Here is a 12,871-nt window from a genome sequence, read left to right on the forward strand (position 1 = left end):
CTGATTGGCCAGAATTTAGTAATTTGGCGAAACTTAGCTACACAGGGGGCTGGGAAATGTAGTCTTTTAGTTGGGTATTGCAGTGCAGTGGATTACTTAATATGGCCCTTCTAGCCATAGTCTTTGTGATGTTCACAAAATGATTGGGTGGGACTATGCAAATAAGGTGTATGGAGCCCTAACGAGGTGTGGTGGTTGGTGGTGTATGTTGGCTTTGCTAGGCCAATGATTCCCAGTATTGTGTGGCTGTACTCCATTTTGTGATTTGACATAATTATCCTCCATTTTATGTACTGGAAATCCTAACCTCTGTATGTTAATGAGACAGGATTAGTGTGGGGTGTGTCTTCAGTCACAGCCTTGCAGGAAGGCATGACTCAAGTCCCACCCTTAGTCAAGTCATGCTCTTCCCTGGGGTGTGACCTGCACACTCTGGTGTGGCTCTCTCTACATCTGGATCCTGCACCCAGCTCGTGTCTCTCTGTCCTCTGGTTCTTGAGACGTAAGCCAGAGGCCTGCATATGACCTGCTGATTCTGGGCTTTACCTACTTCTGCAGCCCCGTGCCCTGCAACCTATCATCTGACCTGATTCGCTAGCTTCTGCAGTCTTGTGAGCCAGCAGTCTGTTGTCTGGCCTGGGGATTTGGGTTTGTCAGCTCCTGTGGCCACGCGAGTCAGGAGGAGTCTATGCCTGACCCACGGATTTGGTATTTACCAGCTTCCACATCCACGTGAGCCATTTCTTTGTTATGGTTCATGAGGTCTGTGAGACTTTGCAGCAAATTACAGGACGGGTGGGAAAGTACTGAAGGGGGTTGGAGGGGTTGATGTTAGAAATGATGAAGTGGTATCCAGCAGTTTGGAGAAGTTGGACATTTGGGACATCTTTAAACTCTGCATCTTAGGAACCAGCTTTGTGCTGAGCCTTATAAAAGAAATTACTCATTTGGGTATACTGTAGCCCCCATTCCCCCCCTCACCACCAAAATGTGGGTTCTGTTGCTAAGGTGAACCAGTTGCCATCGAGTCGACCCCAACTTATAGTGACTGAGGTGTGTCAGAGGAGAACTGTGCTCCACAGGGCTTTCAATGGCTGATTTTTCAGAAGTAATCACCAGGCCTTTCTTCTGAGGCCCCTCTGGGTGGACTCAAACATCCAAACTTTCGGTTAGCAGCCGAGTGCGTTAACCACTTGCACCATCTAGGGACTCTGGATTTGGGTCTATCCTACTCCAATATGACCTCATGTTAATTAATTGCATTTGCAAAGGCTCTATTTCCAAGTGCGTTCACATTCACAGCCACCAGGGGTTAGGATTCCAACATACCTTTTTAAAAAAAAACCTTTTTTAGGAGAGCACAGTTCAGTCCATAACAGCTACTTCTTCTCAGAGACCTGGACTAACACATTACTAGTCTCCCAGTCACCAAACCTAATACAAATGAATCCCAAATAACACAGTGTCTGCCCCGTTCCGTACCTAGAATTTAACCTGAAGACCATACAGACTGGGAAACAGTTTCATGCAAATGAAAGTAGAAAGGTCAGAAAGGCTTCCCATTGCCCCGCTCTGGGCATTTTATCATCATAGCTTTCACACTCAGGACCTAGAGGCAGTGGTTCTGGTGCACGCCTGGTCGCTTCTCTTGAGACCAACGAAGCTCCTGTGAATCCAGAGAGAAGGGCTTGTACTAAAGCTGCGTTGGGCACTTGAGTCTGAAGCTGGGTTTTGAGGGCAGAGAAGAAAGCGTGTTGTCAGGGGAGAGGTTAGAGAAGCCACAAACCTGCAGCAGAACCCTCTTCTCTCTCTTCTTGCTAGCAACTCCAGTCCCAGCTGTTTATTTTCAGATGGAAACTGAATTTAGAGGCCTGGAGTGTGAGTTTTATCCCTCTGTGAGAACAGCTTCCTCTCCTAGAAGCAGAGTCCTGGGGCTGTAGCTAAGCTCATCTGGACTCACCCCTTCTCTGAGGCATGCATCATCTCCTCCTCAGGCACCGATGGAGATCGGGAAAGCTGAACATCGGGTGGATGAGTCTGCAAGATGGTGTGTAGAGCCATGTGGTGTCTTGACAGTGAGTCCTGGGGGCTGAGCGCCAGTCACCCCTCCTGCCATGCAATAGGAAACTTGGTTTGCCTGCCTCTGATTCTAAATTGGGTTCTTTACCGAATGTTCAGTACTCCTAAAGGAAGTTATTCTTCTCCGGAAAAAATGGGCAAGGCAGGCTGAGAGAGGTCTTCATTGTCTTACGGGACAATGGAAAGTAATAAGGCTGTGGTGTCTGATTATTATTATCTGGGTTGTTTTGGTTTGGGTTTTTGTAATAGCTTAATCAAGGAGCTGGTTGTTTGAAAGCTGTTGCAGTCCTGGGACTCTGTGAGGCTGGGGATTAAAGCACTGAGCTAGCAGAGGAGGGTGTCCGTCCTGAGTCCAGGGTGTGAGGCTGGATGGAAGCCCAGTTCTGATTTTACTTCATTGATGAGTGTCCCTGGCCCATGCGGTGACTGCTAAGAAGGCTACTGAGCACAGATACCCACCCCCCAAATTCCTGTAAGAAGGGAAACTTATTTGGCCACAGTACCTCTCTCCAGGATGGTGTAAATGGCTAATGCACTGAAATCCTAACCAAAAAGTTAGAGGTTTGAGTCCACCTAAGGCACCTCAGAAGACAGGCCTGGCAATCTACTTCCAAAACCTCAGCCACTGAAAACTATGCAGGATAGTTTTATTCTGACTTACATGGGCTCACCACAAGTCAGAGTTGCCCTGAAGGCAGCTCTTTTTTTTTTTTTAACTGGTACCCCGTTATGGATTGAATTGTGTCCCCCCAAAATGTATATCAATTTGGCTAGGCCATGATTTCCAGTATTGTGTGATTGTCTACCATTTTGTCATCTGCTGTGATTTTCCTGTGTTGTAAATCCTACGTTTATGATGTTAATGAAGTGGGATTAACCCAACCCAGTGCCGTCGAGTCCATTCCTACTCAAAGCGACCCTATAGGACAGAGTACAACTGCCCAATGGAGCTTCCAAGGAGCGCCTGGCGGATTTGAACCGCTGACCCTTTGGTTAGCAGCCGTAGCACTAAACCACTATGCCGCCAGCGTTTCCTCTACTCAAATAAGATAGCAAAATCAACACTTGGCAAATAGGTGGGTACCAGGTAAGTATTATCATGCCCTTCTTACAGATGAGCCTGAGACAGGTTACGCGACCTGCCTAAGCAAATAAAACGGAAGCATGAAGAGTCACAGTTGTGTGAATTAAACTGCGCCTACGGGTAGGAAAGTGACCTGGCGGAGCTAAAGAGCAATTCAAAATTATAAGGGTCATGTTATCACAACGAAGGGCTTACGAATGACGATAGGAAGACAGGATGGCTCTCGCACAACCCGGCCCCGACGCGCGCCAAGGGGACCGCCCGAAAGTCCCGTCGCCCCTCGCGTGCTTACGTGCGCTTCGTGACCGCCGTGGCGCATAAGGTGCCAGCTTCGGAGGCGCATGCGCCCTGGCGTCCTTGCGCTCGCCTCCTCCTCTCGGCGGCGGCGGCGCTGGGGTGGGGCGCATGCGCACACCAGGAGGGCGGCGGGCGGTCTGGAGCGAGCGGAAAGATTTGGACGACAAGGTGCGCGGGAGCAGACCGTGGGGTGCGAGTGCGCAGGCGCGACCGACCGTGGGGCGGGCCGCGACTCCGGAATCTCGGTGAATCTCAGTCAGTACCGCAGCCCCAGCCGACAGCCATGGCCGCCTATCAGCTGGTGCTGATCCGACACGGCGAGAGCACATGGAACCTGGAGAACCGCTTCAGCGGCTGGTACGACGCCGACCTGAGCCCGGCGGGGCAAGAGGAGGCAAAGCGCGGCGGGCAGGCGCTGCGAGGTACGGAGCAGGCCGGGCCGAGGGGGCAGCGAAGGCCCTATCTCAGGGCTTGCAGGGCCCCGGCGTCCTGCGCTCGGCCAGGGCCGCGCTGCTTGCTTTCGCGCTTCTCCAAGAGAGGGGCGAGACTTGGGGCATCATCTCCCCGGCGCTTTATTTTGCCGTTGAGAAAGTGGGCCTGGTGTGGGGAGTCGACTTGTTCAAGGTCACCCAGCGGAGTGTGAGAGGTAGCGCCAGGATGGGGACCCAGGGCGGCCACCCCGCAGCCCGTCGCTCTCTCCAGGACACCTCCTGCGAAGTTCTTCATTCTAGTCTAAGCGTTTCATCTCTCGGGGACTGGCGGTTATGGGCCCTTCAGGGCCAGAGGCAGGCAGTGAGGCCCTGGGCTCCTGGGGGGGATGCTTCACCAAGGGGCGGCCGCGGATCCTGGCGAAGCGGCAGCTGGAGGAGTGATTCAGCCCTGGGGAGTGACCTGCTGCCAGATAGCAAGAGAACCGCGTGCTCCTGGTGGGCTTTCTCGTTCAACAGCATCCCACAAATATAATTGAATGAATGAATGATTGATTTGAATTGATCCTTTCCACAATCCATAGACAGACTTTATCCATCTCCTTTTTGGCCGCTTTATAGTAAAGAGAGTTGGAAAGATGGCTTGTCCAAGGTTCTATCTTCTTATTCCTAGTGCAGTGCTCTTGGCCCAAGTCTGGAATTGAGTACCAGGTAGGTGTGAGGAACTGGTAGGCTGTTGGCCAAGGGCGCTGGGCAAAGTAGCAGGGAGATAAAGGCTTGCCTATCCGGGCTTGCCCCGCGGCAGACAGCTCTCTGTGATTTTGGACGCTTTCCCTGCTGTTCAGCGATTCAAAGAATCTCTGGGCTGAGGAGGTGATTAGCCAGATTCAGCCCTGCTCCCTTGCAACCTCTAGATGAAGCAGCAGCCATTTAAAAGGGCCGTTGAGGCCTGATGCCATGTGGAACAGGGATTTGGCTCCATGTTACTCTCCCCAGCTTCTTGCCTTCACAACTGCAGATCCTTTTGAAATGAAGCAAAGCTTTGGAAAGTCTGGGAGATGTCATCTTGCTGTGGGGGCGTGTGAATGCACTGGGATGGTCTGGTGTGAGGGATGAGCTGGTGTGACCACATGCTCTTTAGGAGGCAGGGAAAGGGGAGCATGCTGGTAAAGGAGGCCATTTTCTTTAGCGATCTGGTAGGAAGAGCTGTATGAGTCTGCTTGGTTTGATCATGACTAGCCCAGGACAAAGCAAATTGCAGCTGTCCTCTAAAGCTTATCAAACGGTTAAACTTGTAATCTGTCTGTAAAATAACAGGCCCTATTTCAGTTTTTAAGTAAATGTTGGCAGCATTATTTTTTAAATAAGGTAAAAGCTGATTTAAATTTTTAACATCTATTATAGGCCTCATAGTTTACATTAAAAAATAAAAGGAAAAACTCTGAATGATGAAGACCATTATAAACCTAATAACCAAATATGAAAGGCCAAAATATATTAAATTCATTAGTGTTTTTGGTGGTAGTAGGGTTTGTAAAATCTTGAATGTGATTTCAGGAGGAAGCCAGTTAGACTGAGTTTCCACATGCAGCCTTACTGCTGAGAAAGGGAGGATGGTCTGCGGGAGGATGGAGTCCACACCACACTGTCCACTCTTGTCCCTAGGCTGTACTTTTTTTTTAATGGACAAGTTAAAGAAGAGGCTTTATGCTACTCATCCTTCAGAGTTTTGTTGAAGAGTCCTAAGGGGAAACTGCTTTTCTCCTCGGGGACCTATCTGCTTATCCAAAGTGAGGCGCTCCGCTGCAAGTGGGAATAATTGCAATGAAACAGCGGTCGCTTTTCAGCCTAGGAACTGAGGCTTGCACTGTGGATATTCACATTCCAGTGACTCAGCTGTTTGTTGGGGAGCCATTCCTCCCCTTACGGTTTGGCAGGAGACGGAAGTAGAGTCTGACAAGGCCTTGTCCTGAGGCTCAGTGATGATACCGTTCCCTTGTGAGTGGGGATGGGAGCCCGTGGTGACTCACTGGTATAGTTCTTATTGGCTTCGTTTTCAGTTGAATGAGTAGCAGGAAATTTCACTTCACATTCTATTAATTACTGTTGCTAGCCTCAGTAAGAGGCAATACCAGGAAAGTTTGTGCTGACTTTTGAAGAGGGCCTGATAGCCTCATGGAGGAAAACAGGAGTGTTTTCCTGGCCCACTACATAAGGAAAGGCCCATCTCCCTGTTAAAAAAGGCCTTTTAGTGGGAAGGAGAATAGTCTTTCATTGAAGCATGAAATAAAGTGGTTAATTGTTGTAACCTATGGGTTGGGCCAACGTGACTATTGATTTCCACCTCTGCCTCTCAATGCTATGTATGGAGGAGAGATTCATTTATAAACCAGTGCACATTGGTTCTGTCTTTAATGAGTGGTTTCTTTTAAATTTGTTTAATAGTTGACCTAAGGTAGGTGAACTCTTTTTTTTTTTTAAATAATATTTTACTGTGTTTTAGGTGAAAGCTTACACAGCAAATTAGGTTTCCATTTAACAATTTTTATACAAATTGTTCTGTAACATTGGTTACAATTTTCACAGTGTGTCAGCATTCTCATTATTTCCATTCTGTTTGTTCTGTTTCCATTGATCCAGCTTCCATTCCTCTCCTTGCCTTCTCATCTTTGCTTTTGGGTAAATGTTGACCATTTGGTCTCATGGAGTTAATTAGTTAAGGGAGCACATTACTTATGGGTGATATTGTTTATAAGGTAGTTGTACTCTTAAGGAACCCTGATGGTGCAGTGGTTAAAGCCTTCGACTGCTAACTGAAAGGTTAGCAGTTTGAAACCACTAGTGGCTCCGAGGGAGAAAGATATGGCAGTCTGCTTCCATAGAGATTTACAGCCTTGGAAACCCTGTGAGGTTGCTATGAGTCAGAATTGACTTGATGGTGGTGGGTGGTGTACTTTTGAGGGTACTAGGAAATAAAAAAAAAAACCAAACCCACTGCCGTCGAGTCAATTCCGACTCATCTAGGAAATAGTACCCTCAAAATACTTTGACCATAGCTGAGAGGAACCATGGGATTAAGAGTCTGTGAGGTGATATATACAACCCATAGTGGAAATATAATTTCATTCAACAAACTGAAGTGGAGTTAAATCAACATCCTCTAAGAGCTCTCACAGACCAGAGGTCAGAGAGGGTTGAAGGTATTAGTAATTATCAGAAATGCCAATTCTAACCAAAATACAAACAGCACAATCCTTGGGGGTTAGAAAATGAGGATAGGTAGAGAAGGTGGGTGGGTAAGAGTCATACAGCTTGGGTTTTGATTTCTTATGTAATAACTGTGACCTTGGATATTTTCTTCATCTAGTAAAATGGGCTTTAAGGATTGTAACATGTTATGATTATTAGGACTAAATAAAATAATACACTAAATTTTTACTTAGTCCAGTGCATGACAGATGGTAAGCCCTCTAAAAATGTTAGCTATTATCGTTTATTAAGAGATTCTAAATTTTTAGGATCCTTACTTACTTGAAAGAATTCAAGCAGAAATAAATTCTTAAAATTTGCTTAAGCACAGCATTCTAGGGATCAGGATAAGGGGCACAGATCTCAGGTTTGCTAGTTGACAGTACATTTAGGCCTGGGTTAGATGAACTGTCGGGAAGCCACTGGGAGATATATCTTCAACTATAACATAAAGTCAGTAAATTCTGTCTTTCCCAAAGGCAGAATATTGTATTATAGAAAATAAAATATTTGGCTAAATAATTTTCATTTGGACTACCTGTATAGGAGATTTATTTGTAAGAAAATTCTGGGTCAGAGTAGGCCTGGTTAGCTTAACCCAAAAACCCCAGGGCCGTCGAGTCGAGCTTATCACTTTGAATTTATCATTTTCAGATGCTGGCTATGAGTTTGACATCTGCTTCACCTCAGTGCAGAAGAGAGCAATCCGGACCCTCTGGACAGTGCTGGATGCCATTGACCAGATGTGGCTGCCAGTAGTGAGGACTTGGCGCCTCAATGAGCGGCACTATGGGGGTCTGACGGGCCTCAATAAAGCAGAAACGGCTGCCAAGCATGGCGAGGCCCAGGTAAAGATCTGGAGGCGCTCCTATGATGTCCCGCCACCACCGATGGAGCCTGACCACCCCTTCTACAGCAACATCAGTAAGGTATGGACAAGCCACGCTCTGGTTCACTCCACCCAGGATCAGGGGATTAGAATCTGTACCTCACTTTTTTAAAAAAATTTGTTTTATTAAAAGTGTCTGCCTAGTCCCACTGAGCGATAATTTGTAAAATAGTTCATTGTAGTCCTCCCTTTTCCCAAGGAATGATCTTCATTTTTTCAAATTTTATAGTTTATGTTGCTTATCCAAGAATTTATATCTCCTTTGCAGTATTTCATAAACTTATTCATAGCCTTAGAGCCTTCCTAAGCCAACCCTAAAGTTAAAGTGAATTGGGAAGAGCCTTGTTTCATAACATTTGCTTTTCTAAGCTATCTTTCAACTGTTAATCTTCCCAGTAGTGGGTAATGGGAGAGGCATGGGTAAGATGATAATTATCCCCTTTTCCAAGCCCTCCTGGTGAGAGACCTTCATGCTCACTTTAAGCCCTCAGGGCATGAGTGGGCAGAATTGATACAGGCTGAACCCATTCCACAGGTGCAACTGCTAATACTTGGTGAGCCTGACTATTTTGGTTGTTTAGGATCGCAGGTATGCAGACCTCACTGAAGACCAGCTGCCCTCCTGTGAGAGCCTGAAGGACACTATTGCCAGAGCCCTGCCCTTTTGGAATGAAGAGATAGTTCCTCAGATCAAGGAGGGGAAACGGGTACTGATTGCAGCCCATGGCAACAGCCTTCGGGGCATCGTCAAACATTTGGAGGGTACGTACATTTTACAGAGTGGCTCTTGAGGGATAAAACAGCTGCCACTTATCAGGGACTTACATAATACAAAGACCTTCAGGAAGGGGCTGGACCATATTGATAAGCCTTAGCGACTCCTACTATGAAAACCCTTTACCTTTGCTTCTCAAATCTGTGATCTGCAGAGCAGGAACAGCGCCCCCTGCCCCAGCTCATTATACATGCAGAGCCTCAGGTCCCACCCCAGGCCTCTGGATTCAGAATTGGCATCTATCCCCCAGGTGACTGGGATGCACATTAAAGTTTGAGCTGCCCAGCCCTAGACTAAGATTGCCAATTGAAACTGCTAATAAAATCCTCCGAGTCACAACTTTTTACAACTTCCCCCTTGAATCTCAATTTGCATCTTAAACTGTTTCACCCCTGAAGGCCTAGAAGCCAATCTGAGATGATTTCTGGCAGGCTGGGTGGGACTATATAGGACATTTTAAATGTGTTTAGTCCTGCTTCGCTGTGGGTTTCCAGGTTCCACCTTGGTAGAGATACCTGGTACACAACTTTCTGTAGTTTGTTGGTGGCCCATCTTAGAATTTTGTATACCCTTTCATATGTTTTTCTTGCTCTTTAGTTCAGTGGCTGTGAAATAAGTCATTCTTTGTTTCATTCCTTGGGTGATAAATCTGCTAGTACAAAGATCAGAACCTGGGTGAAACGGCGTGTTGTTTTCATTTCTATGAAAGTCCTTTGTCACCTGGGGATAAGCAGTAAACCTGGAGAGGTGACGTGGATTCTTGCCTTGCTCGACTGATCTTGGTGGTGGGTATTTTCAGGTCTCTCTGAAGAGGCTATCATGGAGCTGAATCTGCCTACTGGTATTCCCATTGTCTACGAATTGGACAAGAACTTGAAGCCCATCAAGGCCATGCAGTTCCTGGGGGACGAAGAGACCGTGCGTAAAGCCATGGAAGCTGTGGCTGCCCAGGGCAAGGCCAAGAAGTGAAGGCAAGGGGGCAGACTGCTATCCCAAGGAATGCCCTCCCCGCCCATCCCATTCCTCTGCACTGCTCCCTGCACATGTCACACTGACCGCACCTGTAGGCATCTTAAGTTGTAGCTGCAGATGGGGGACCAGTGGCTCCCATTTCAGCCATTTTGTCTCCTGCACCCTCTCCTTTCATACAGACTAGTCAGAATGGCACCTCTGGAGTATGGTCCTCAGTCCAGGGCCTAGGGAAGACTCCTCTCATCCTAGGGAGTTAGCGACTCTGGGGTTTTTGCTAGTGTTTACTAAGGACCTGCTTGAGTAGGGGATAGGGAGGAGCCACGCTAGGTATGACCAATAAGGGGAAGCAAGAGAGCCTATTCCTGTTGCCAGGACCCAGTGGTCCTGCACTCTTCTGTAGTCAGGCTGCTGTCTGAGGCACTCTAGTCATTCCAGTGGAAGATGAATGTAACCCACGTGGTGATTTAAAAAAAATCTATTTCCTCCCTGACCCCAGAGGAGCTGGCTGCTGAAGTTGGGATCAACCCTGAAGGTGTATGTGTTGCATTTTCTTTTACAAAAAGAAAACTATAAGACAAAAACCCTCTGGGGTTTCTAGTGGCATTTGAAATAATAGTACCACATGTGATCATCAGAAAATAAGTCATTCCTCACACCCTGTGGGATAGGCTCCTTGACTTCTAAGGGGTAGTTACGAGTTCATCCTGCTGTGTATTTTAGAATCCTGCCCCTGCCTTACTGTTTTGTGGCAGTGAAATGCCTGTCAATCATGTCCAAATGTGTCTTTTTACTGTGTCTGATTTCTGAATCATGTTCCAGTTGCTTGGCCCTGCCACTTGGGCCCTATGCTCAGTTTGAGCATAACTGTACTAAATCTTTTTTCCAGATCAGTATAATAAAGGAGTGATGTGCAATATTTTCCTGTGTGATGTGTCGTCATATCTCGTGTCTCAGGGAAGCTTAGAATCCAACTTGAAATGTCTCTTCATTACCCAAGTAGGCATTCGTTATGTGGCCGATTAAGAGCTTTCAGACAACAGGCCCTGTTACAACTTTACACAACCTGCCCCAAGAATCATGTTTCCTGCTAGGTTTTCACCTTAGGCTGGAAGGCTAGGTTGTAAGGGGTCTTTGGGCTGAGCTCTTCATTCATGTTGCTTCTCTAGCTTTCTGGGTAGTGCTGGTTACTGAGTACCCCTTGACTGGAAAGTCAAATCTTGAAACTCCATCATGACCTCTTTAAAAAAAAAAAAAACTTTAGGGTAATATAAAGGCTTTTTTGCCAGATCTTTTTTTTTTTTAACCAGTCCTTTTCTGTCAGTCATTTTTAAACTTGATTTACAACTTTTTGGCCCAGAAAATTTTAACCTTGCTAGTAAACTAATATCCTTAAAAAATTCTAATCTCAAAATAACTTGCAGTAGAAAAAAACCAGTTAATTACATTATGTATCTAATAGGGAAGGGGCATTAGTCACATTTGTCTTTTTACCCTGAGGCCTTTGGAAAGATCATCAGAACATCAGAAATCCTGTAAGGCAAGAGAAAGAATATAGATGCCATCTAATAGGAGCAAGTGACATCATCTATTAAGCTCTTATTAAACTCCCCCGTGCCAGTCATTGGGTGAGGGACATTACATACATTAATCTTGACAAACACCTCTGAAGGGGCTGGTACCCCCAGTTTACAGAAGAGGAAACTGGCCAAAAGAGCACTAGAAACTTGCCACCCTTGCCACAGTATACACAAAGTACTGGAGCCCAGATTAAAAAAAAAAAAAACCCACTGCCGTCGAGTCGATTCCGACTTATAGTGACCCTATAGGACACAGTAGAACTGCCCCGTTGAGTTTCCAAGGAGCACCTGGCGGATTCGAACTGCCAACCTCCACTACTCCACCTTGTGACCAGGTGGAGCCCAGATAAAGGACATTAATTCAACCAAATCAAGGTCCTTATTCTAAAACCTAAAATACTTTCCAAGTTAGTTTTTCATTTGATCTACACAGTAATCCCAGGAAGACCAGTAATTTAAGTCTTTAAGAGCCTGGTGAGATGTTAGTTTACTTGGCCTGTACTGAATCCTAGACCAGAAGTTGCTCATTTTGGTTGACCTAGTGTTCTTCACCCAAATCAGATGGGACCAGTTTGCTCAGAGGCCACCCAACTGTAGCTGTGGGCAGGAGTAAGGGAGATTGTCAGTAGCAATATTTTAGTCCACCTTCCCTGTCAGAAAGGAGTGGTGTAAGAGCAAGGTCTATTAAAGGAACCGTGTACTTTTTCCTATCTTCCCATGGTGTTTGCAACCTCTGCTGCAAGGCTCTTGGCTCTTTTCAGTGCTCAATCTGCAAAAATGGTTTAGGATTTGCTTTTCATTGCCCTCTACTGCCACCAAGTGGGGTCAGGGCTAAGATCAGCCTTTCCAAGACTAGGAATGTTATTAGTAGAAAATAGGATGGGACTAAGATGTACTGAGTGCCAGCTTTTTGCTGGCTACTCAATGTATGCTTTCGGACATCACTTGGAGGTAGGTGTTTTTATGCCGATTTTTACAGATGAGGAAATAGGCTTGGGGACGAGGTTAAATGACTTGTCTAAGGTTTCACAAGGATTAAGTGGTAGACTGTTTCAACCTTAGGTCCTACCGACTGCAAGTCCACATCTACCGCAAGATGGCATTTTCCATGATTTCAGGTCTACTGAGATGAAGGGCCAGTGGCCAGCCCAGTGACAGCTGGATAGAGCTATTCAATCTGGTTGACTGGCTCCAAGGAATGGGCAAGGGACCACGACAACCAGGCTGCACTCCACTGCTTGGGAATGAGAGATTAAGGAGACATATCCCTCCTTGCCCCCAAGGTAGTGGGTGCAGTCAGAAGAAAGCTCTACCAGTTCAAATGACAAATTCCCCAAATGCAGAGAGGTCCAGGTCAGCAAGTGCCATTCTGTGGCCAAACAGAAGGTACGACTCAAAAGTTGAAGTTGGCTCTCTGGAGGAAAACTTCTGCCAAATAACCCACAGTGTCATTTGCTGGGAGCTAGCTTTCTGATAAAGTGCTTTTCCGTAGGCTAGCAAAACCAGCCAACTGAAAATGTA

General features: G+C 46.5%; 2 protein-coding genes across 3 annotated transcripts in view; one reads left to right on the forward strand and one right to left on the reverse strand.

The window, feature by feature from the left end:
* Positions 1–3,542, reverse strand: part of RRP12 (ribosomal RNA processing 12 homolog) — a 42,090-nt gene extending 38,548 nt beyond the window's left edge. Inside the window, exon 1 of one of the 2 annotated variants that reach the window (XM_049855968.1) lies at positions 3,456–3,542. The gene's annotated coding sequence lies outside the window, so the exon portion shown is untranslated. Of the gene's footprint in view, positions 1–1,960; positions 3,346–3,455 lie in introns of those variants that run through there. The other variant, XM_049855967.1, reaches the window with a different exon arrangement.
* Positions 3,543–3,641: 99 nt separating this feature from the next.
* On the forward strand, positions 3,642–10,689 carry PGAM1 (phosphoglycerate mutase 1). The gene is made up of 4 exons (XM_049855980.1): positions 3,642–3,882; positions 7,792–8,066; positions 8,608–8,788; positions 9,601–10,689. Exons 1-4 carry the CDS (start codon positions 3,744–3,746, stop codon positions 9,768–9,770), a joined length of 765 nt encoding a protein of 254 aa, XP_049711937.1. The 5' UTR covers positions 3,642–3,743; the 3' UTR covers positions 9,771–10,689.
* Positions 10,690–12,871: the final 2,182 nt, after the last annotated feature.

Source organism: Elephas maximus, chromosome 16, assembly GCF_024166365.1.
Source record: "Elephas maximus indicus isolate mEleMax1 chromosome 16, mEleMax1 primary haplotype, whole genome shotgun sequence".
Lineage (NCBI taxonomy): Eukaryota > Metazoa > Chordata > Mammalia > Proboscidea > Elephantidae > Elephas > Elephas maximus.